The 23021-nt window shown below is 67.8% G+C and overlaps 2 protein-coding genes across 3 annotated transcripts; both read left to right on the top strand.

The window, feature by feature from the left end:
* Positions 1 to 1960: 1960 nt before the first annotated feature.
* TMEM35B (transmembrane protein 35B) lies at positions 1961 to 3054 on the top strand. Of its 2 annotated transcripts, none has more exons than XM_059830937.1 (3): positions 1961 to 2068; positions 2327 to 2507; positions 2599 to 3054. In XM_059830937.1, exons 1-3 carry the CDS (start codon positions 1961 to 1963, stop codon positions 2727 to 2729), a joined length of 420 nt encoding a protein of 139 aa, XP_059686920.1. In that variant the 3' UTR covers positions 2730 to 3054. The 2 variants fall into 2 exon arrangements, with proteins under 2 accessions (XP_059686920.1, XP_059686921.1); XM_059830938.1 differs by having other exon boundaries at positions 2330 to 2507.
* Positions 3055 to 5204: 2150 nt separating this feature from the next.
* LOC132319596 (platelet-activating factor receptor-like) lies at positions 5205 to 6209 on the top strand. The gene has a single exon (XM_059830645.1). The coding sequence runs from the start codon at positions 5205 to 5207 to the stop codon at positions 6207 to 6209; it is 1005 nt and encodes a 334-aa protein (XP_059686628.1).
* Positions 6210 to 23021: the final 16812 nt, after the last annotated feature.

The following is a 23021-nucleotide window of genomic DNA, read 5'->3' on the forward strand; positions in this document are numbered from 1 at the left end:
AGCTGTTGGGTCCAGGGTAATCTGAGCTATTTGAACTCTGATTTGACTTCTTGATGTTACTGTCCTGATCCTGAAAAGGCTTCGGCAGGAAGAGGTTTTGTGGTTCCTCAGTAGCTGCCCTGCATGGGGCTGGGTCACAGTGTCTTTGTCTCCACAGCTATGGCAAGCTTATGCAGCCTTTTTTTCCTCAAATTCTGTTATTTTCCAGTAGCTTGTCCTAATTTCTTTTCTACTGTCGCAGTTTGTATGCAAAACTGTTCCAACCTAAATGCAATTCTGGCATTCAGTGTGCTGAACTTCACCTCCTACAACTCCCTTTATAACAAGCCATGTTGTGCTTTCTGTATTGAAAGGGGATGGGGTTTCGAGAGTGGTGAAAAGCCCCCTGATTTCTGTGTCTGTCAGTCTCATCGCCTGGTAGGTGACTGGTTTTCCTCTAACGCTGGGGGGTTGCTGTCCTCTGGCTGGTAAAGCTGCTCACTTGTTTCAGTAGGTAGCTCCTGTAATTAAAAAAACCCAGAGGCTGAGAGCAGGTAGGAGGTACCACGTGGATGGTGGTGGAGTTCTGTCCCAGCCACGCAGCAGTGTTTGTCTGCTGTTGTGTCCTGCCACGGGGGGCTTCTCTGAGTCTGTGGTGCTGTGCTGGGGCTTGGGAAGGGTGCGGGTGGTGTGAGCCCAGGCAGGCCAGTGACTGGCTGCCTGTCAGCAGTGCTGGGGCAGCCCTGGGCTCGGCCCTGGCCCCCTGGGACAGGCAAACATGCAGTCAAAGGGTTTTGCAATGTTTGCACAAAAAGCAACCTCTGTCCTGGCTGGGAGCGGGCTCTGTTCTGTGGTGGGGGTGAAACTCGGCTCTTGGAGAAAGGGGACGCTTTTTAAGCTGAAGGAAGACAATTTTGGCAGGCGGGTGTATCCCAGGCTTGAACAATGCATGCTTCCTGCGGTAACGAAGTGCACTGAAGCCACTACTGCATGTGCGAGGGCGCAGAGCTGCCTCTGTCCCTTGTTTGGGGTTTGGGTTTTTTTTTTAAATTCCTTTTCCCCCAAGGGGCTTTCTGAGACAAGAAGGGCTGGAGCCTGCCCTGGCCTGTTGCTGTTCATCATCCCTTGGCTTGTGAGCTAGAGCAGGGAGATGCTCCAAATGGTCGTGAGTGGCTCCTCGGCTGTGCTCGCCGCAGCAGAGCCAGGGAACGGTGTGCTGCCAGGAGTAAAAATAGGGCCGCTGCACTGCCCTAAAGCCAAGCGGCCGTGGCAGCCCCGGCAAGGCAGCAGAGCGGAGTCAGTGCTGGTCCAGGCCCGCGGTGCTTCCCGGTGCCTGGGAAACAGTTCCTGCTCTTCCGTGATTTATTGGCGTTAAAAAAAATATTTCCACTCAAATAACAGTAACGTCAGTGCCCCCCCGGCTCTCGCCAATCCAGGGCTGCCTTTTCCGGGCGCCTTGGCGCGTGCCGGCGGCTGAGCCGTGCTGCGAGCAGTGGTGACGCAGGCCTGGGGAGCGTGGGGAGGGCCGCAGCCGCCTCCTTCGCCCCAACCGGGCCTCCCTGGTGCCAGAAGGAAATCCTTGGTGCAGCTGCCTCGCCACCCACCGCGCTGCCCACCCCGGGCTCACCGCGGCCCCGGCCACCCCGAGCCAGCGGCCCTTCGCGGGTGCCAGCATGGAGCTTGGCCTGCTCATGGTGCTCACAAAGCCCCAGCTGCGGGTTTTGAGGGTTTTTTCCCACTTTTTCACATTTTTTTTACTCTGGTTTGGTGGGAGGATCACAGCCTCGGGGGGGGGGGGGTGAAGCTGCAGATCTACGCCCCCCCCTGCCCCAGCAGCACCCCACGGCTGGGGGGGGTCCCTGCCGCAGCCGGGCCGGGGGCCGGGCAAGGTGCAGGGGCCGGCGCTGGGCCGAGCCGTGCTGAGCCGAGCTGAGCCGGCGCTGGCCCCGCCCGTCCGCCCCCGTCCCCGCCCGTCCCCGCCATGGCGGCGGCCTTCACCGCCCTGCGGGTCCTGCTCGGGCTCTTCTTCCTGCTGACGGGCGCCGCGAAGCTCTCGGACCAGCTCTCGGCCGACCTGCACCGGCACATGGTGAGCGCGGCCGCGGCGGGGAGGGGTGGCCGGGGCTGGGCTGGGCTGGCTGGGGGGTGCGGGACCGAGCCCCCGGGGTGCAGGGCCGGGCCCCTGGGGGGTGAGCGGGCTGGGGTGCTGGGGCGCGGGGCTGAGCCCGTTGGGGCGCGGGGCTGAGCCCGTTGGGGCGTGGGGCTGAGCGGAGCCGACCCCGCTGGGGGGGCTGTGCCCCCCAGCCCCGGGCTCAGCGCTGCTCCGCTCCCCTCCCGCCCTCCCCAGAAGTCGCAGTTCGTGCGGTTCGCCGAGGTCTTTCCCCTGAAGGAGTTCGGGTTCGCGCCGGAGCCGGGCCGGTACCTGGCGGCGGTGGGCTGGGTGGAGGTGGTGGCCGGGCTGCTGCTGGCGTTCGGGCCCCAGCTCCTGCAGGAGATCAGCAACTTCGTCCTCAGCGTCGTCATGATCGGTGAGAGCGGGCGGGCGCCTGCCGCCCTGCGCGGGGTCTCGGGGGACGCTCCGGGAGGGGCCCCGGTTCCCACGCTCTGCTCCTCGCCCAGGTGCCATCTACACGCTGCTGGTGCTGCGGGAGCCCCTGGCCATGTGTGCCCCCGCCACGCTCTGCCTCGGCCTCCTCCTGCTGCTCAACATCCGCGGGCACGCGGACCCCCCCAAGCCCAAGTTCGAGTGACCGGAGGCGGGAAGGACGGACGGCTCGGCCAGCAGGAAGCGATGCCCTTATGGTATTTTCGGGGACAGCATCGCATGCTGCAGGGTAACTTGTGTCCTCTCCTGCTGCTGCCGGGGACCCTGGTGCCAGTTGTCCCGACGCTGCGGGACCCAGACTGGTGCTTTGGGACAGTGGCTGTGGCACCAGCGTGGCACCACCACTGCTCCAGCAGCTCTGTTGCTAAACTCACACAAGGTGTCCGGCTCTTCCCAGCGTTCAGCCATGCCGGGCTGGGGCTGGCTCTGCTCTTCTGGGGGCTTTCGTATTTTGGAATAAAGCCTCTTGTTTTTCACATTTTGCCTCCCCTGTTTATTTCTGCCTCCCACCCCACTGAGCCATCAGGGCTGAGGGGACATCCTGGGGCTGGAGGCCCTGGTCCCCTGGAGCAGTGCCTGGGGACAAGGACTGGGGAGAGGCGGGAGCTGGTGGCAGCTGGTGCGGAGGCAGACAGCCGTCAGGGAGAGCCCGTGTGGAGGCAGGAGCCCCCCAGCCGCCCGGACCCCCCCCCAGCAACGTGCCAGGCCACTTGCTGCACATCCAGGGGGTGACAGTGGCAGCGTGGCCGCCCCAAACCCTGTGCCCGGGCAGGCACATGCTTTTTGGGGATCTTGCTCCAGTGGGGCCCTGGACCCACAGGGAGCCCCTCTGCCACCCCTGATGGGCACAGCCAACACAGTCCACTTGGGATGAACCCCAAGATCACGTTTGAACCGGTGCATCACCCAGCAAGGCGCTGCGATGGCTGTGGTGGGAGACTGGCTGTCTTGGGATGAGCAGAGGGGGTACAACACCCCCGTACCCCCAGCGGGACCTGAACTACCTTGGGTGGCACCTTTGATGTCCCAAAGGAGCATCCACGAATTGCAGGGCCATGCAAAGCAGTGAGTGGAATGCTCACAGAGCTTGGGGGGGCCTGGGGTGCTGCTCCCCCTAAATCCAGCTTTGAAGCCAACAAAAGCACTAGGAGTTGGGAGGCGGCAGATTCCAGCTTTGATCCCTTTCGGGGCATCCCCCTTTTCCCCCAGCTGCTGGGTGCGGAAACTTGACCCTCCGCTGCTTTCATCCCGGCGTGGGTGGAAAAAGGGCCCTGGGAAATGGTCCCAAACGGGCCTTGGGTACGTGGGGGGGGACGGCTGTGCTGGTACTGGCGTGGCCAGCCCCCCCCCCCGCGTGCCCCCAGCCCCGTCAGCCGGCGCAGGGGGTCTTAGCATGGCTCCAGCAGGGAATCCCCCATTACATACACACACAGGTGCTCTCCCCACTCCAGCTGCCGTCCCGCAGGCTCTAACTCCCTCTGGATCTCGGGATGGCGGGGGGGCGGGATCAGGCAGCCCATGCCTCCCCCAGCACTTAAAGCCTTCCCCAGCCTGGCTGGATCAGACAGCGAGGAGCAGCCGGAGGGGACGCAGCCAGTGCAGCCCAACCCGGTGGGGTAAGTAACCCGCTCGGCGTGGGTGAGGTGGAGCATCCGCCATGCAAACAGGGGTCGGGGAAGGAAGAGGAAAGGGGGACCACTGAGGGATTTGGGGGCTCCTTGGGGGTCTACGCTGGCTCCACAGAACAACTGAAGCCCACGGAGATGAGCCCTGAATCCCCCCCAGGCTCGGCAGCTCATGCCCTCCATGCCTTGGCCTGGTGCTGGGTGCTGCGTGTGCCGAATCCAGCCCTGCCATGCTGGAAAACACCCGCTGGGTGACTCAGTGCCGTCGGCGAGGTGTGGGCAGGCAGTGATGGGAGGTGAAATAGCTGCAGCCTGGGGATACAGCCATTGCGGCACAATGTGGTTTTCCATGGCCAGGACCGGCAAACAGTGGGGTGGCAAACCTGTCTCGCGCAGGGCTGGGGCGCGCGGGGGGCTGCTGGCCTCACGCTGTACCCCCCTGTCCGTGCCTGGGGTCTCTCCACTCCGGTGCATGCTGAACCAGTGGGTGACTTCCCCATGGGTGCGCTGCGTGGGGGGATTTGGGATGCTGGGAGCAGGAGGGAGGGCTGGGTGGCCCCAGCAGGCACGTGGCTGCGTGGGAGGTGTTAAGCCCGGCAGCTGCCAGCTGGAGCCGGCGCAGCACCTCCGGGTGCCACCGGCCACGGCTCTGCCCCTCGGCCGCGGTGCAGCTGCGCCTGCCGCTCCTCGGGGAGCCCCGGCTGGGCGGCTGGCGGTGGCCCCTGGGCTCCCACGCGGCGTGGGGGGACGTGGCTGGGGTTGGGCAGGGAGGGGGTCCCGCAGCCCCTTGTCTCCCACAAGGAGCCATTGGAGGCTGAGCCCCTCTGGCAGATGATGGCATCCCCGCAGAGGGGCTCTGCCTCCGGTGCCCAGCAGCTACCGCAGGCACCAGCCGGAGAGGTCATCCTGTCCTGGTCTATGTCCCTTCCCTGTCCCCTGAGGGATGTGTTTGGGGCCTTGCTGCTGACTGTCCCCCATCTTCACAGGAGCCCGGGATGAACGGGTCGGAGCCGGGATCGCTGCCGGCAGGGCACCCTGGCGAGTGCGTGCCCAGCGACCCGGTGCAGTTCGTGCTGGTGCCCGCTGTCTACTGCCTGGTGCTGTGCGTGGGGCTGCCGGGCAACCTGGTGGCCTTGCTGGTCTTCCTGCAGAGCGGCAAGGTGAGGAAGGCCATCCGCATCTACCTCATCAACCTCACGCTGGCAGACATCCTCTTCAACCTCACCCTGCCCCTCTGGATCCCCTACTACCTGGCCGGGGGGGACTGGCTGCTCTTGGAGGCCGCCTGCCGCCTGGCCGGGGCCGCCTACTACCTGGCGACCTACAGCGCCATCACCTTCATGGCGCTCATCAGCTTCAACCGGTACTGCGTGGTGCGGGTGGCGCGGCGGGAGCTGCTGCTGACGGGGCGCCGGGGGGCCGTGCTGGCCTGCGCCCTGGCCTGGCTACTGGGGCTGGGCTGTGCCGTGCCCACCCTGGTTGCCCAGCAGACCTTCCCCGCCCGTGCTGGGGCCACTGCCTGCTTTGAGCAGCATGGCCGGCAGCGGGCGTACGCCTATGCCATGGTGGGCTTCTTCTTCGCCGCCTTCCTGGTGGTGCTGGGCACCTACGCCTCCATCGCCCGGGCGCTGTCGGTGTCCGCTGCCGCCTCCCCGGGCTCCCACCGGCATCAGGCGCGCGCAATGGTGCTGGGGATGCTGCTGGTCTTCGTGGTCTGCGTGGCCCCCTACCACCTCACGCTGGCCCCCTGGGTGGGCAGCCAGCCCCCCGTGCCGCTCTGCGGGCCCCCTGCCACCCTGGACGTGCTGCATGCGCTGAGCGTGGCCCTGCTCAGCCTCAACAGCTGCCTCGACCCCCTTGTCTACTGCTTCTCCATCCGGCGCTTCCGCGCTGACCTGGGACGGACCCTGCGCAAGATCGGCCGGTGCCTCCCGCTCTCCCCGCCAGCCCCTGCCGGGCCCATGCCCAGCGCCCGTGTGTCCTCCTTCACCTCCTCATAGCGGGGTGGGCACCGGGGTCCTGCCTCCCGGCCGCCCTGGTGCCACAGTCCGGGCGGGACGGGGTCCCTGACACCAGGCTAGGGATGGGGAGCAGCGTGGGGGGAGCTCTGGCTTCGTGCACCTCCCCTCCTCCTCCCACCCCCGCTCTGCTCTCTGTGCATCCCCACGCGCTCACAGCCCACGTTTTCCATTCATGCACGGATCCTGCCCTCTGCATTCGCAGGCACTGGGAGGGCGGCTCGCCCGGCGAGGGGGAGCTGAGCTGCTGCGGGGGGAGGCTGAGCCGTGGCAGGACGTGGTGAGACAGGACAGGGAGGGATGCCCAGGGGTTGCTGTCGCCTATGGGGGGGTCTCCATCCCATGGGGACATGCATGATGGAAGACACGCGTGATGTGAGCCAGGCTGCCCGGGGTGGGCTGCGTGGAGCCCCATGGCCGGTCCCGTCCTGCAGCGTCCCTGAGCCTTGTGCCTGCATCCCTCCTGCTCTCAGCCGGGATTAAAAATGAATGAGCCAAAGGCTTCCCCAGTGTCTTTGCTGGTGGGTGCCTGTGCCGCACACCGAGCAGCGCCAGCCGCTCCTGCGCCCCGGGGCAGGGCTGGGCGTGGGGCAGCCCCCCAGCCCCCCATCCCTGGCCCCCCATCCCCTGCCACGGCTCAGCTCTGCTCCTGCAGCAGGAGCCTGTGCTGGGGTGGCTCCTGCACCCGGGGCTGCTGGGCCCTGCTCCCCCCGCCCCATCCCCTGCCCTGCCCACGGGTGGGTGGCCGTGGTGGGTGCAGCGCAGCCCCCAGCCCCACGCCTGCGGCCCACCTTCCCGGCGAGCCCCGGCGCACGGCGGGGGCGGCAGAGCTGGCGCAGGGCCGTGGGCGGCTGCGTGGGCGGAAGATGGTGTTTTCCCAGCCCTGGCTGTTCCACCGCCACCGCAGCTCCCCGGCGCTGCACGGGCACGAGCAGCCGGTGCTGCGCAGCCACGCGGGCTCTGGGGCGCACAGGGGCAGGGGGGTGGTGGCGGGGGCCGGGGGGTTTGGGGTGCCTCAGCTGCCCCCCATTGGGGGTCTCACCCCCCAGCGCAGGGCTGCTCTCCGGCACGTTCCGGCTCACCGGTGCCTGGGAAGGAAGCGTGAGGCATCAGGCAGGAGGAGATGGGCTGCGCAGGGGACCGCCAGCACGGCACGGGCAGGGTGGCAGCTGGACGCCAGGACGGCTGGTGATGCTGTGCCTGTCGGCAGTGGGTTATTAAAGGCTGCTCGGCTGCCAGTGGGGAGGTGAAGGTGCGGGGCAAGGCCAGGCCCCGGGGGGTCGGGGTCGCCACGTGCCATGGGAATCGTGCACCGTGGTGACTCAGGGAGACCATGGCACAGTTAACCTGGTGTGGGCTCACAGGACACCAGGGTGCTCGCGGTGCCTGGGCACTTTGCTCTGGCTCCATGTAGCCGTGCCCATGGGCCGGGCTGGATGGAGCCGGTCTCCACGGGCCGTGGTGCCACGTCTCCGCAGAGCTGGGACATGGCCAAGGGTGCCTCTGCTCCACACCCAGCCCTGGCCCAGCCGCCCTCGACCACCCGGTTGTTCCCCTTTTGAAGTTCATATTAAATCTTAATCCTTTTATATAACTGCTCAGGGAGGTGGGCAGAGCTCCGCTCCCCGCATGCAGCAGGAGCAGCCATGCCGGTGGCAGTGCAGGGTGCTGCAGGGCCTGGCCAGGGCCGGGGCTGGGGCTCCCCTCCCCGGGGCAGCAAGACTTTTGGGGGGCTCTCTGCATGCCAGGGGTGGGGGCAGCCCCGGCTCTGGCTCTGGCAGGGTGTCCCAGGGAAGGGGCTGTTCAGCGGAGGGGGACAGGGATGGGGGCCACAGGGCTGCTGAGTGGAGTGCCCTGAGATGGGGGTGGCTCTGCAGAGCTGCAGCGCTGGGAGCAGGGCCTGGATCCGGCCTCGCTCTCCCCACTGCGTGCTGCTCTCCTGCTGCCCCGTGCCACCCCGGGGGAACACTCGTGTCCTCCAGCCCCGGCCGTCCCGCTGGGTGACTGACAGCGTGACCGCTGGGGAGACAGCCCTGCCCAGTGACACAGCCGGCCTGGCTAAGGACCACAGCGCTGGGACGTGGACGCAAACCACCAGGACACGGTTGGTTAAAAACCCACTCCGGGCACTTGCCTGGGCCACGTCCCCCCACGCTTCGGGCAGGAGCTCCCACGCGGCGTGGCAGGCGGCTTCGGGGCCGGCTCGGCGCCAGAGCCGGGCACATGCTGCGGTGTGGCTCCCGCTGCCGCGCGCAGCGAGGCGTTAACCAGGTTATTGTTCCGCTGCACTTGCAACCCACGCGCGCCATGATTATTATTATCAGCAAATTACGCGGGGCGGTGCGAGGGGCTCGGCGGGTGGGTGGCAGCCGGCGGCCCCCGGTCTGCTGGGGGGACACTGGGCCCCTGGGAGCTGCACCCGTCCTGGGGCCATCCCGTACCCCGGGGCTGTCCCGGTACCCTGGCGCTTCCCTGGCAGGCAGCGTGGCCACGGGCAGGGGTGGGTGACGGGTCCCTGCGTGCCCCCGCCGCCCCGGGGTGCCCCCGGGGGATGCCCCCGGGCGGGTGCCACCCGTCCCGCTGCCAGCCCAGCCCCGCGCGGCAGAGCCCCCGCTGCGCGCCCCGCCGGCGGCAGCCCCCCGGCCCCCCGCGCGGCCCCCGCTGCCCCCCGCGCCGGCTGCGCCCCGCCGCGGGGCTCCGGGGGTCCCGGGGCACCGGGGGCGGCGGCGGCAGCGCCGCACCGGAGCCATCTTGCGCCGCCGCCGCCCGCTCTGACTCCCGGGGAAAATCCACCGCCGTGTCTTGGCGGCGCCGCGGCGGCGGCCCCGCTCCGCTCCGCTCCGCGCCGCTCCGCGCCCATCCGCGCTGCACTGCGGGGCCGCCGCCACTCGCATGCTGCCGCCCGCCGCGCTCCCACGCGCGGGGCGCCGGCCCGGGCCGCGCCGGGACCAGCCGAGCCGGGACCAGCCGTGCCCAACCGAGCCGCCCCGGCACCAGCCGGGGGGGGAGCAGCCGGGCCGGGCCGTCGGGGAGCCGCCCGCGGCGGCCGGAGGATGTAGGCGGCGGGAGCGGGGTAAGAGCGGCGGCGGCGGCGGCGCGCTGTGGGCGCGGGGGCCGGGGCCCCGGTGCTGCCCGGGCCGGCCGGTGCCGCGGTGCTGCCGCCCGGGGCTGCTGCCGCCGCGGGGCATCGCCGGGCGGGGGCCCCGGTCCCGGGAGAAGCGCGGTGTCCGGCGCGGGGGGGGGGGGGGGGGCTCTCCCCAACGGGGCGCTGGGGCCGTGCGGGACAGGCCCCGGGGGGACGGGACGTGTCGCCCGGGGACCCATCCGGCGCCGCCGAGCGGGTGCTGGGGGGGAGCCGGGGGGGGTGGCAAGATGGCTGGGGGCATCGCAGCGGCACCGCGGGGCTCAGCGCAGCCGGCGCGGCCGGTCGGGGTCCCCCGGCGGGTGCGGGAGAAGGGGTGCGGGCGTCCCCCTGCTCCTGGTGCGTGAGGCGTTGGGGAGGGGGCTCTCAGCCCCGCCAGCCCCCCCCCGGGAGGCGACACCAGCCATCCTGGCGCTCTCCCGCTGCCGAGGGCTCGGGCCAGCGTTGGGCAGGCCCAGGCCCCCTCCCCAGCCCGGTGGTCGCCCCTCTCGCCAGCCTGCCCGGCTGTGAGGCAGCGACGGTGGGCGCTGGGTGCGGGAGCCCTGTCCCGGCCGGGCCGCTGCGGGTCCGGCGCAGCTGGCGGGTGCTGGGAGCTGGCACAGAGCAGAAGCCGAGCGGTGACTCTCACCGCATATCCAGGCTCCGTGGTACAGCCCAGCCTGGAAGGCAAGGAGAGCTTTCCGGGGGCCCGGGGCTGGGTGTCTCTCTCCTCCTGTCGCCTTCCTCCTCCTGGACGGCTGGGTTTTGTTGGAGGAGCCAGGCTGGTCCCTCCAGCCCATGCCAAACCTGCAGAGCAAGTTGGTGCTGGGACCGCTCGTGTCTCTCTGTCCCATGACATCCAGCCCTGCATGGTGCCCGCCTCGTGGGGCGCAGGGCAGTGCTGCCCGCAGCGGGTCCCTGCCAGCTCCCCGGGCCAGGCACGAAGCCCTGAGCAGGCAGGAGAGGCCAGAGCCAGGCTGTTGGGTGCCAGCTGCCCCCGTGGGAGTCTGGGCTGGGAGCAGAAGGCCTCCCTTGGTGTAAATCGGGGCAGGATCCGGCCAGCAGTGCAGATTCTCCTTTAGAAAATGGATGTCATTTCTCGTCTATCTCGGTTCCTCGCCTCCGTGCTCCCAGCGTCCTCCCACGCGCGTCCGTGGCTCCCAGCCCTCGGGGACCCTGGCTGCTGGGGGATGGAGCAGGGGGACGGCCACCAGCAGACAGGCATGGCCACGCTCAGGAGGCTGGAAAGAGGCACGTCAGCCCTTTCAAAGCATTTATTCAAGCGCCGGCAGGGCCGAGAGGGAAAAAATAGCCATCAAAGTGCCAGTGGAGCGTCTGAGCTGGAGGGGCCCCTCCTGGCTGCGGGGGTGGCGAGAGCACCGGCGTGGGGCGGTGAGGGTGGGAGCCGTGTTTGGGGCTGCCTTGGGTGTTTTTACCCCACTGAGCCCAGGCACCAGGACCGGCTCCGGGCATCCCTGCTGCGGGGAGTGGGATGACATAACCATGGTGTCCCCATCCAGCCTGGGCGAGTTGGTGCCGAGCCCTCGGAGCCCAAATCTCCCTCCCGAGTGCCAGGGCTTGTGCTGTGTGGGCTGGAGATGGCAGCACAGGCTGGAGGAGCAGCACCCGGCCCTCCTGCCAGGCCTGGCCCCCTGGGCAGGGTGTGGGGAGGGAGCGGAGAGCGGTAGGGAGCCCAGGCTGGGGGTCCCTGGGGGGGCCCGTCCTTCAGCCTCCCCATTGTGACCTCAGGGCAGAGCTGTGCCGGGACCTGCGGGACACAGCGCCCGTGCCGGAGGCACGAGGCTGGTGGCTGCACTGGTGCCGTAGTCTCCATGGATCTGCCCACTCGTGAGGGCAGGATCTGGCCCCACGCTGGGGTCTCGTGCCCAGGTGGTGCTGCTGCAGCTGGCGCTGGGGCTCCAGATCCAGGTTTTGCAGACGCTTGTATCTCTCTGACAAGCTGATCCGAAACCCTGGATCCCACCCAGCCAGAAATTTGGATCTGGAGCCAAAGGTGACTCTTGGCCCTTACTGCCATCACGGGCGAAGCTAAAATCTGGATCTGAGCGGCGACATGAGGAGCCTGGATCCGGCTCAGGAGCTGAACGCGTGGCTTGTGCTCCTTCTGCCCATCAAATTGGATTTCCTGAAATAGCCTGTTGAAGACCAGAGCCCGGCAGGGACCGAATGACAGGTCACCAGGGGTGTGGAAGCCCCACCATGATCCTGGCTGCCTGCTTCAAGACGTTGGCAGCCAGCAATAATAGTAATATACAGTGCCATTGCTGGGAGAGCGCAGTGCCGGAGAGCTAAGAATAGCAGGCGAGACGAGCCAGCAGCCGGGGGACTTGTGGGGAGGGCCAGGGGCCAGGGGCGCGCGGTTGGGTGTGTCCTGGGGGACATCCCGGTGATGGGGTGGATGGAGGTGGCTGCCTGCCTTCCTCACGGCGGGGAGGACATCCCCGCGGTGCAGGTGGCACGGGGCACGGCGGGTGCCAGTGGAAGGCTAGGGGACGGGGACGTTCAGAGCAGTGCCCGGTGCCGCTGACCCTGTGTAGTGCCCTTCACCGTGGCCTCGGGGCTCTGCTGTCCCCAAGAGCTGGGGGAGAAGCCTGTGCTGCCAAAGTGCTCCATGGCCTCGGGATTGTGGCCATCTTGATGGCCCCGTGACGCCTGGTCTCCCAGCGAGCGGCAGCACAGGGGGGGCCACCCTGGGATGAAGGAGGGGTCCAGACTCCGAGCACAGCACCCCGTGCTTGCCTCCCATTTGCCGGGCAGGATTGAGCCCCTTCTGCTCCCCCTGCTCTGCCCAGCACCCTGGGTCCATACGGCATCAGCCATGGGGGGAGAGGGGGCACGGCCACCATGGGCACACGAGCCATGCCGCAGGCAGGCTGGGCTGCTCTCTGCCAGCCGCGGTGGCAGCATGTGGCAGCAGAGCAAGTGCCCATCAGATTAAGGAGAATTAATTTGTACTTTCCCCATTTCTGCGGGGCCTGGGGTGCCCGGTGTCCCCCCTCCTGCGGGCAGCTGTGCTCCCGCAGCTCCCGTGCCAGCGCCTCTACAACCTGCCCCTCAATCCTAATTAGATTTTCCCCGTCCCCCCCCCCAGCTCACTCCTCCCCAAATGCTGGAGCGGGAAGGAGCCATGACATGGTTTCTAATCAGCTTCTGAATTCAGATTTCTCTTGGCTGTCGTTGGAGGAGGCTTCGCGCAGCCTTTGTCTGGTGCTGCCCGAGCAGGGCGCTGCTCTGCGGTTCCCCTCGACGCCGCGGCGGCAGACGATGCCGGTGCCCTGGGGAGCGAGCGGCTCAGCGCCGCGCGTGGAGGCAGCTGGGAGACCCTACAGAAACACAGCGCTGTTTGGAGCTGGGAACTCGCAAGGGCATCACCAGCACCCACAGACCCTGCCACGCGCGGCCGGGTGGGAGGCAAAGCAGGCGGCCTCCCTGCTGCAACCTGGGGCCGGTGGACGCTGGGGCTGCTGTGCGGTGCGGTGGTGCTGCGCTGGTGGTGTTGGCTGTTCCTGGCAAGCACCCAGCACCGCTGCTGCTGTTTTCCTGGGGCTCATCCTGCGTTGCTCCTGTGGGGCCGGGCGGCTGGTGCGGGAGCTGGGCACTGTGCCCCACATGCCTGTCCTGGCACAGCTGCGCTGCGGACGGTGCATTGCTGGGTTTGGCTCCTTCCCCGGCACCCAGACCTCGTCGGCAGCGAGTTGTGGCTCTGAGCGAAGCCGGGGATGCAAACACTTCCCAGCGCTGCCAAGCCCCAATTAATAGCCTGTGAATCATGATGCCGTTGGAAGAGCAGATGTTTGCGGCGTGGTTGCCAGCGCTCGGTGTTTCACCGAGGGTCTGTTTGGCCTTAAACCGGCAGCTTCGGGTGGCAGGCGGTGGTAGGAGCCTCGCTGCCTGCCTGGCCCTCTCCCCCGGCGGGGCTGGGAGCCGTTTGGGCTGGAAATCAGCTGGAGTTTTTGGTGGGCAGAGCGGAGCGGGAGAACAGCCTGTCCGTGGGTGTGTGGGGGTGCCGCTTCGGAGCGAGAGCACTGTGAAAGCTGAAGGTACCGAATCCCAGCGTGACGCCTTGTGGGGGACCTGCTGGTGTCCCATCCCCAGCACTGCGGCCTCGGCCTGGGGCACCCCAGTCTCCCCAAGGGGCTGGAGGGGCTGTGGTGGGACTGGGGGCCCCGCGCCCCTTGGTTTGGGGATGGTGAACTGGTTATTACTGGGGAAACGCTGCGTGTCTTGGATGTGGCTGTCCCTGCCATGCTGGTGCAGCTCGGCCAGGTCGGTGTCCCCAGCCGGCGGGTCGGGGCGAGACCCCATGGCGGTTGATGCACCCCAGTCGGTGCGGTCGGTGCAGCCGAGCCGAGGGACGGTCTCAGTGTTTCATGTCACGACATGCGTCTCCTCCGCGCTCCCCCGGGCCCTCTCTGGGTGGGGGGGAGTTGGGGACAGCCCCGCGGTGGGTGTCAGGGTGTGGGGGTGCGGGGACCTGGTGGGGGCTGCGCGCAGGTGCCTGCGGGGTGCAGAGGAGCGTGTGGGCGGGCGGGGGGGCGCGGGGACGCTGCGGGGGTGGGGGGAGCAGTGGGGGTGCGGGGTGCACAGCTGCAGCGGTGCGGGAACAGCTGGGTGCGCGGGGCCGTCGGGGTGCGGGGGCCCGCAGGGGTGCGCGGCGGCCGCGTGTCCGTCCGGGCGCGCGGGGCGATGCAGCGGGGCGGCGCGTGGGCGCTGCTGGCGTGGGCAGCCCCTTCCCGGGGGTGCGTGGCGGTGCGCGGGGGTGGCCGGAGCGCGCCGGGGAGCGCGCGTGGGTGTGTCCCCGGCGCGCGGGGGCGCCGGCTCCGCCGCCGCCTGGAAGGTGCCGGTGTCGGCCCGGGCGCGGGGAGCGTGGCCGCCGCCGCCGCGCTGCCGTGGGCGCCCGTGACCCGGGGACGCCGGCGGCCGCTCGCTGCGCGGCCTGGCCGCGGCATGGGCAGCCCGCAGGGATCTCGCAGGAAGCGAGCGGAGCCGGCCGCCGCGCCGCTTCCGTCCCCCGGCGCCCGCCGAGCCCGGGCGGGCAACTTCACGGCTTAGCGGCAGCGGCAGGGTGAGTGGGGCGGGGAAGGGGCCGCCGGGCGGGAGGGCACCGGCCTGGCTGCGTGCGGGGGGGGGCCGTGCCTCGCAGAGCCCCTCTCCCGGGAGAGCCCCGCTTTGTGCCCGGCGGTGCCGGTGCGGCGGGTGCACCGGGGCGGGGGAGCCGAGCCCCCCCAGCCCGGGCAGCGCCGGCGCTCCCCGGGCAGCCCGCACGCCCGCGGAGCCGCTCCCAACCCTCTCCCGGCCGAGTCCTCCTCCCCGGCAGCCACCTCCTCGTCTCGGTGTGCAGCGAATGGCTCCCGGCCAGCGCTCGCCCAGACAAGCCGCGGCACAGCCCCGAAGCTCGCCCGGGCGGGCCGGGGAGCTCCGGGCCCAGCGGCCTCGCCTCCCTTCCCCTGCAGCCCTGAGCTGGGCCGGGGGCTGCGCCTGCTGGGGCCGGGGGCTGGGGGCCAGGGGCTGCGCACACTGGGGCTGTGCAGGCTGCGGGTGGCAGCCTGGGCTGTGCCTGAGCTGAGCTCACCCTTGGGGACATGAGCTCACCCTTGGGGACATGAGCTCATCCTTGGGGACGTTCCCTGGGGACGCGGTGGTCTCAGTGCGGGCGTTTGCTCAGGGTGAGGGAGGTGAGACCCCGTTGCTCCAGGCCCAGCTCTGCACGGGGCCATGCTGCGCTCGTTGTCCCCGAGCTGCGCGACACTGGGGTCCGTGGCCGGCTGCGGGGCGAGGAGGGAGCGGGCTGTGTGTGGGGGAGGCTTTGCCGTGTGCTCAGAGCTGGGGGGACGTGCTGGCCTTGCCCGAGCCCCCCCTGGGGTGGGTGTTCGTTTGCCTGCCCGTTGCGTTCCAGAGAGCAGAGCAGGGAGCGGAGTCCCAGGGCGGCCGGGTCAAGCGTGTCCCGGCAGTGTGGGGAGTGGGGCAGTGCTGCACCTCCGTGAGTGCGAGGGACGGGGTCCCCTCTGCGGTGTCGGTGTGTCGGCCCGTGGATGGAGCCGGGGAGCCCCGGCTCTGCCTGCCTGCCAGACGGCCCCGCTGCCGGCGAGCGGCACAGTTGGTGCCGACATCTGTGCTTCGATCCCTGCCTGTCTTCGGTTCGCTCCTTGGCACAGTCACGGTGGCAGTCGGGTCCCTCCGTACCTCTCCGTGGTTTTCCCCCACCGCCTTGCCTCTCCATGAGACGAACCTTTATTCTCCGGTGTGTTTTCTTGGAGGGGAAACTGAGGCAGGAGGGAGGGAAGTAGCTGAGCCCTCTCCCGATCCCCGTCATCCTCAGGCTCAATCCCACGCCTCACCCTGGCTTGTTCTTTCCTGCCAAGTGATGCCAAGAGCCGGGGGGAAGAAAGGGCGTCCCGGGACACAGCTCCCGGCCGTGTCTGCCCCGGGGCCCTGGAGCCGCCCGGCTCCTCCCGCCGCCGCCTGGCGCGTCCCTGGCCCGGGGCTGCCAGAGGGGCTGGTGGCGGGGCCGTGGGGTGCCTGTCTGCGGTGCGTGCTGCTGGGCGGTGCGGTGGCCCTGGTGGCCGTGGTGGCCACGGTGGCCGTGGCCCTGGTGGCCGTGGTGGCCGTGGCACTGGTGGCCATGGTGGCCGTGGCCGCCGTGGTGGCCGTGGCACTGGTGGCCATGGTGGCACTGGTGGCCGTGGCGGCGGCGGGCGGGCGCTGTCCGCGGTGCTGATCACCGCTGCGCGGCCGGACGGGAGAACCGGCGGCGCGTCCCGACCCCTCGGGCCCCCGGCGGTGCCGGTGGGCGCGCTGGGGCCCGGGGGCCCCCCACCCCCCCGGGGACGGCCCGGCCTGCCCCTGGCCTTTGATGTGCGGCGGCTCCAGACAGCGCTGGCGGGACGGGCAGCCAACCCACGGCCACGGCCGCCGCCCCACGCCCTGCCTGCCGATTGCCCCGCCGGGCGGGTCGGACGGGGACCGGGCGCCGCGAGTCGGGCTGGAGAGCGGGGCAGGGCAGGGCAGGGCACCTGGGGACATGGGCCACCGAGGCTCCATCACGCCCTGCAGGGTTTGGGGCAGGCCGGAGAGGTGCTGCCGGCTCTGCTGGGCGCAGCCGGGTGGGCGCAGGGTGGCCGATGCGGTGTCCCTGGGGCAGCGCTGCTGGCCGGGGACACTGCGCCCACCTCTGCCCCCGGAGCCACGTCCCCCACCATGGTGCCGGTGTCAGTGCTCCCAGCACAAAATGTCAAACCATGCAAATGAGGCTGCGGGAGCGGCTGATTGAGGGGCCCTGCCCCGCCTCGGAGTTGCAATCAAATATGCAAATGGCTCCCGAGGAGGCTAGTGAAGGCTATTAATAGCGAGGGATGAGGCTGTGAGAAAGCATGGCGTTCCTTGAGAGGGTGAGGCTGGGAGATGAGCTGAGTCTCCTTATCCCTCTGCCCGGTGTGTGCCACCGGGGCAGGCACCCACCTCTCTGCCGATGCCTGGAACGGGGTGGCGGGCAGTTCCTGCGGGGAAGCCATGGACACCAAGTATTGCGTTGGCCGCTGCGACTCATGGACACCAAGTATTGCGTTGGCCGCTGCGACCCTTTGCAGGGCAGGTGCTGCCCGTGTGCCTGCGCTGCTGCCCGGCGTCCTGCGCGAACGGTGGGTGTCTCTGTGCCGAACAGCCGGGAAACACCGCAGGGAAATCACATTCGTTGAGAACACGGGGCTGAGATTTTCTCCTTGGGGAGTCTAACCTCGAACAAGGAGGAATTAGGTACCCAGGAGGACCCGGGCACTGCTGGGGGGGTTTATACTGTGGCTTGGTCTGGGCAGGGAGAGATCAGCCTGAAGCCCTTTCAGTGTGCTGGGGGAGGAGGGAGGTGGGGAGGGCTCCTCCCGGCCCCCCATCCTTCACCCTGCGCTTTCATCTCCCCTTCTCTCTCCTGGTTTTCTTCCTTTGCCATCGAGGCAGAGGTTGTCTCTCTCCTGCCGGCTCCAGTGCGAGCACGAGGTGGGTTCTCACTGTGGCACTGGCGGGGACTGCACTGTCCCCAGTGTCCCCAGCCAGCGCGGGGGGCTCAGTGTGCTTGGGCCCCCGCCGCAGCCCCTCTGCCCCATCTCACGGGTTCTGGGAGCCGGGAACCAGCTGACCTGAATTGTGGAAGTAAGGCTGGAGACAACAGTAACTAATTATTTAAAATCTGAAACTGGAATAATTAGCCCAATTAACAGTCTCAGGTGATGTCTTATTCCACCTGATAACGGCCTGAGGAAGAGGGAAATTAATTAACCTGTCAGCCTGACGTTTGTAGGTCACCACTGGCTCCTCACACCCATCCGGGTGGGAGCAGGGGTAGTTTGGGGGTGCCTGTCCTGCTTGGTGCAAGGGGTCTGCATCTTTTGGGGGTCTTGGTGCAGGGAAGGGGGCTGTGGGTGAGCCCAGGCACCAGCCAGTGGAGATGGTTGGGGGCTGGTGGGTGGGGGAGAGTGTGCCATGATCCGAGGCCGGGGTGATGGGCAGGGGGACGGGGCTCGGCCTCCCCCGGGAACGCTACCAGCGCAGGTTCGTTAGTGAGGCAGCAGCTGTAGGCCTTTAAGGTTGCTGTGGAAACGGTGGTGCTCGTTACTGGGAGGAGCTTCTTGCTTTCCAGGCAGGGCCCCCCCATCACTGCGGGAGGGGGACCCCCGCCCCGACACCCGGGACCGTAAAGACCCCCGTGTCTGGGGAGGGACATGGTGAGGGCACGGCCATGCACACGCAGGTGGGTGGTGTTGGGTGTGCAGCTCCCCGTGGGCCAGGCCCCCTCCGGCACAGACCCCCCCCCAACCCCAGCTTGTCCTTCGTGTGACCGGTGGTGGCAGGCAGGTCTGCACACACGTGCACACGCATGGACACGCACGCATCCCTGCACAGCATGGGGTGCCAGCGTGCACACCTCCCGGGGCAGCGCAGCCATACCCCTGCACCCCTTCGGGACCTCGCACCTCTGCCAGCACGTGGCCGTGCATGCTGCCGGCACGGGAGCATGCATATGTGCACATATACCTGCCTGCACCCCAGCCTGGCAGCTCTGCCAGCCTGGCACCGGGGCCGCGGTGCCACGCTGCCTGCCCTCCCCGGCACGGCGTGGCACGGTGCCCGCGGGGTGCAAAGTGTTCTGAGGCAGAGCCCCCGGCTGCAGCCCTGCGGGCGGCTCGGTGAGGCCTCAGTGCTGCTCTCGGCTCTTGGAGTTTTAATGAGGTAAATTGTATAAAAAGCTCCGTTTGCCCTAAATGCCCATCCCTGCGTGAAGCTGCTGCAGTGCCGCCCGGGCCCACCCTGGGAGCTGGGCAGGGGGCTACAGGGCTGGGCACACGCTCCTGGGCTGGGCACGTGGTAGTGGCAGGAGGAGGAGAAGGACGAAGGCGTTTTAGCACATTTGCAATCATTTCCCTCCTCCCCCCCAAGTTTACAGCTTACCTCAGCGGCTTATCAGCCTCCAATCTCATTAAATCAGGCAAATTGTAGCATCTGATATTTTATGGAGATTAAGGTGTGCGCCCAGACTCTATAATTATCAGCAAAGATGTATTTACAATACCTTGTTGCTAGTAAACAAAAAATAACTTCAGATCAAAGCGCTTTTACAGGGAAATAAATCTGCCGATAGAGCCCCGCTGCGGCGCGCGGCGGGGAGACGTCGGTGCTGCCCGGGGCAGGTGGGCATTGCGGGGGGGACGCGCGGGGGGTGGTTCGGGGATGTCCCTGGTCCCACGTGGCCACTGCAGCTCCCATGTGCCGGGGCCATACCGAGACCAGTGCCCTGTGCCTGGGTCTCCCTTGCTGGCAAGCATCTCCCATGGGTGCCCAGTGGCACCCATCCCTCCAGCCGTGGCTCTGCTGGGGATTTCCACCCCGGAGACCTCCCTGTGCCCTTGCTGACACAGGACTGGGATTTATTGGCACAAGCCTGTGAGCAGCGGCTGTAGCGCCTTGCCCCTCAATTTTTCACCGCGGTGGGAGCGCTGCGGATTACCGATGCGGTGACGCTGGTTTATTGGTGCCTGAAGGGGATTTATCCGCGTGGCGGGGCCCAGGCTCCTCACCGGCATAAATCACCGCAGCGCAGCCGGCACGAGCCCGAACGCGGTGGCAGCCTCCCACCGAGCCAGGGTGTTCCAGCCTCCCCGGGGGCTTTTGTGGCCAAGCTCCCCGCAGGGCCGTACGCTGCATGCCCCAGCTCTGCTGCCCAGCAGCAGGCAAGGCCATCCCTTCTCTGTCTCACTCTCCTGCCCGCTGAAACGAGAATAAAATGGTGATAATGCCACAGACGTCCTCTGGAAAGGGCTCTGAGGCAGATGAAAAGCCCTACTTAAGAGTGAGGCCATTATTATTAATAACTCGGAGCAAGGCTGTAAATTCAGCCGACACAGCTATTATGGGAAATGAACCCGCTCCCATGCCAGATCCAAGGCTGCCTGGGCGCGGGATGGGGCTGGGGACTGGGCTGGGGACAGGAGTGGGGCTGGATGGCTGGGTCCTGTCCGCAGCCATTGGGGCAGCGTGGCCAGCGGGGGCAAAAACCTCTTGGCAGACAGTGGCCCCATCTGGTCCCTGGGACGATTTCTCGGCTTTTCTGGGAAGGTCGGAGGTGTGAGGGAGGGGACCCAGAGCAGGCAAGGAGGTGGCTGAGGTTTGCAACAAGGCTGAGACCTGGCTGAAGCTCAGGACAGGGGTGATGCAGGCTGCAAGGAGCGTGGCCAGGGCTGGCACCAGGGCTGGTGCGGGGAGAGGGGCCGCGGTGCTGCAGCCGGCACGGGGCTGAGCTGGGCAGGACCCGCCGTGACCGTCCTGGCGCAGGCTGACTGCCCATCTGGGGAGCATCCACGGGAATATTACACCTTGGCAAAGGTTACATTAAAATAAAAATAACCCGGTGCCATTCGTCGCCTGGCGCCTGCAGCCAGGTCAGCAAAAGGCGAAGAGCTGCCATGGCTCCCGCTCCATCGGGATAACTTCACCTCCGGTGTTGCCCCCCCATGAGCGGTGCAACTGGGGCACCCGCTGGTGCCGCTGCCCTGGGGCTGATGGGCTGTGGGTACCCAGGATGGCTGAACTGGGTGTGGGGCTGGGCAGGGGGTCCTGTGTGGGGTGCTACAGAGTGCCGGGGCCGCGGCCACAGGTTCGTGGTGCTGCCTGCGCCCGGCTCGGGAGCTTCTGCGGGGGAACGAGCTTTGATATAAATATCTTTTTGCTCAGCACACGACCTACTTTCCAGACAATGCCATTACCCTCCTGACTCCCTCATTCATCTTCCGCCATCCTCCCCCAGCCAGCCCCCCGGCAGCACTCGTGCCGGCACTGCACGCCCGGCCATGGTGCGGCGAGGCAGGATGGGCACCCGGCTCGGTGGCACCATGGGGACCCCCGTGCTGGGGCTCGGGGCCAGCTGGCAGCCTTGTGCCCATGGCTGGCGGGGGGCTTTTGCTGCCTGGCCCTGCCTCTGCTCTGGCCTTGCAGGGGGTGGCCAGGTCCCCTTTCGGGTTTCTCCACTCCGTCCCAGAGGGTGCTCAGCTCCGTCATCCCTTCCTGCTGCCCCTAACCCTGTGTTCCCTGGCACAGTCCGTGCCTTGGCTGGCAAACAGCCTCGACCAGGGACAGCCTTGCTGGGGACGTCCTCCTTGGGGCAGGGGGGGAGTACAGTGAAGCAGGCAGCAGCCAAGCGCTGGCTCCGGGCTGGCCCATGGGCAGCATGTGGGAGCCAGGGTCCCTCCTGAGCCCCCCCGGAGCATCCCTGGTGCTGGGGCCATGCACGTGGTTCATCCGGGGACGATCCCGTGGGAGCTCCCACGTGGCGGCAGAGGCTGTGCCGCACAGTTGGCAGCTGGCAAGTGGCTGATGGGATTAGGGGCAGGTTGGGCAGAGGGTGCCCGGTCCCACCGGCATGGGGCTGCCCGGCCCCTCCTGGCCCCCGGGTGACAGCCCTGGCGTCGGTTTTCCCCTGAGAGCTGGAAACGCCTCCCCGGGAGGCAGAGTGGCCCCTGGGCCCACTGCCCCGCACACCTCCACGTGCCCTCGGGGCCAAGCCCCTGCTCCTCCCCTGCAGCTAAAATTAAATATTCAATTTGTATTGCTGGTAAATCCTGTAAATCTCTTTTATCTCTAAGCTCTTGTAGCAGAAATATCAGTGGTGTAATCTCTGCAGGGGCCTGTCACACCACCCTTCGCAGCTCCCCGGCTCGGACCACGCTCCCCTTTCCCCACGTCTCCCCGTGGGACACGTCGGAGGCTGGTGGTGGAGCAGGACCCCGGCGCCTGCAGCAGAGCACCCCGCAGCAGAGCACCCCATGGCACCCACCCTGCCTGCGCTGCCCGCTGAGGGGCCGAGGGCGTGCACCATCCCCACGCTGTGCGTGATGGGGATGCCAGTGCCTGGGTGACCAACGTGGTCCTGCCGGAGTGCCCCCCATCCCTGCCGTGCCCCCAGCTCACCAGCCATGTGCCCCCCCTCGCTCTGCCCCCACGCTAAGCGTATTGTGCAGAATTATGTATTTAAATATTTAGGTTTTCATCCGCTTTGCAAATGAAGCCCATCCATTAGAGTGGCAGTTTGGGTCCTCCGCTGGCGAGCTGGGCTGTGCTGTGCCCCGGGCTCGCTGTGCCCGTCCCAGCCCTGGGCCAGGGGCGGGATGCAGCTGGGAATGGGGCACAGTGGCCCGGAGCATTCCTGCCAGCACAGGGATCAAAGGCTCTGCTTCCTCGCCATTCCCAGGTCCTGCTTGCTGGAAGCCCTGGCCCCTGCGTCCCTGCTGGGGGAAGAGCCGTGGGACAGGACTGTGTTGCAAAGGGAACTGGTTGGGATGGGTGTTATTTGAGGCCGGAGCGGAGGGTGCTGCATGCCAGGGAAAGCAGGGTGTGGAAAAATGGTAGGTGAGAGTCCTGGCACGGCCGAGCGCCGGGTGGGAGCAGAGCTGGGGATCGAAAGGCCAGCCCGCCCAGGGGCTTGGTGGGGATGGGCAGGGGACAACCAGAAATTGTTGCCACTGCCGCGCTCAGCACTAATGCTGTGCCGCTCTGAGCTCACCAAAGCAGCTTTGAAGTGATTCCCGGCTTAAGTCATTACACCGTGTGGCCGGGGAGATAAGTGGCTTTTTAAGCCTGGGCAGCGCGGCCCGTCCTGCCAACGGAGCGGGCTGCGTGCGGGTGGGGAGGGCGAAATGGCACAGCCCAGGGGGGTGGGTGGGGAAACGGGATTCATCCAGCACGACTGCCAGCCAGGGGCCCTGGCACAGCCGGCAGCGCCTGGGGGAGCTGCCATGGCCCCCAGGTGACTGGAAAGGGACCTCCGGCGGGGCCAAGTCTAACTCCTGGGGGCTGCCCAGAGCCCACCGCCCGCCTGGGGCTCCCTTGGGCACTGGAGCAAGGTGCCTGGTGGGGACGTGGGCAGAGCCCCCAGGGTGAGTGTGGCACGGGGGGATGCCCCTGCTTGTCCCTTCCCTTTGCTGTGGGTGAACATTGGGCACATTGGTCTCACGTCAGCTCTCCGTCCTGCCGGGCTCCCTGGGGTCACCTGCGCGTCCCCCCTTTCCACCAAGCGCTGGCAGGACACGGGGGGAGCGTGCCGGCTGCTGCCAGCCCCAGGCAGCGCAGGCAGATGTCGAGTGCGTCCGTGGGAGGGAAGCTGTCCATGGGCA

Source organism: Gavia stellata, chromosome 29, assembly GCF_030936135.1.
Source record: "Gavia stellata isolate bGavSte3 chromosome 29, bGavSte3.hap2, whole genome shotgun sequence".
NCBI classification, from domain to species: domain Eukaryota; kingdom Metazoa; phylum Chordata; class Aves; order Gaviiformes; family Gaviidae; genus Gavia; species Gavia stellata.

Coding starts and splice junctions, on each gene's coding strand:
- TMEM35B (XM_059830937.1), top strand. CDS start 1,961: ATGGCGGCGGCCTTCACCGCCCTGCGGGTCCTGCTCGGGCTCTTCTTC. Junction 2,069..2,326: donor CCGACCTGCACCGGCACATG/GTGAGCGCGGCC, acceptor CGCCCTCCCCAG/AAGTCGCAGTTCGTGCGGTT. Junction 2,508..2,598: donor CCTCAGCGTCGTCATGATCG/GTGAGAGCGGGC, acceptor CTCCTCGCCCAG/GTGCCATCTACACGCTGCTG.
- LOC132319596 (XM_059830645.1), top strand. CDS start 5,205: ATGAACGGGTCGGAGCCGGGATCGCTGCCGGCAGGGCACCCTGGCGAG.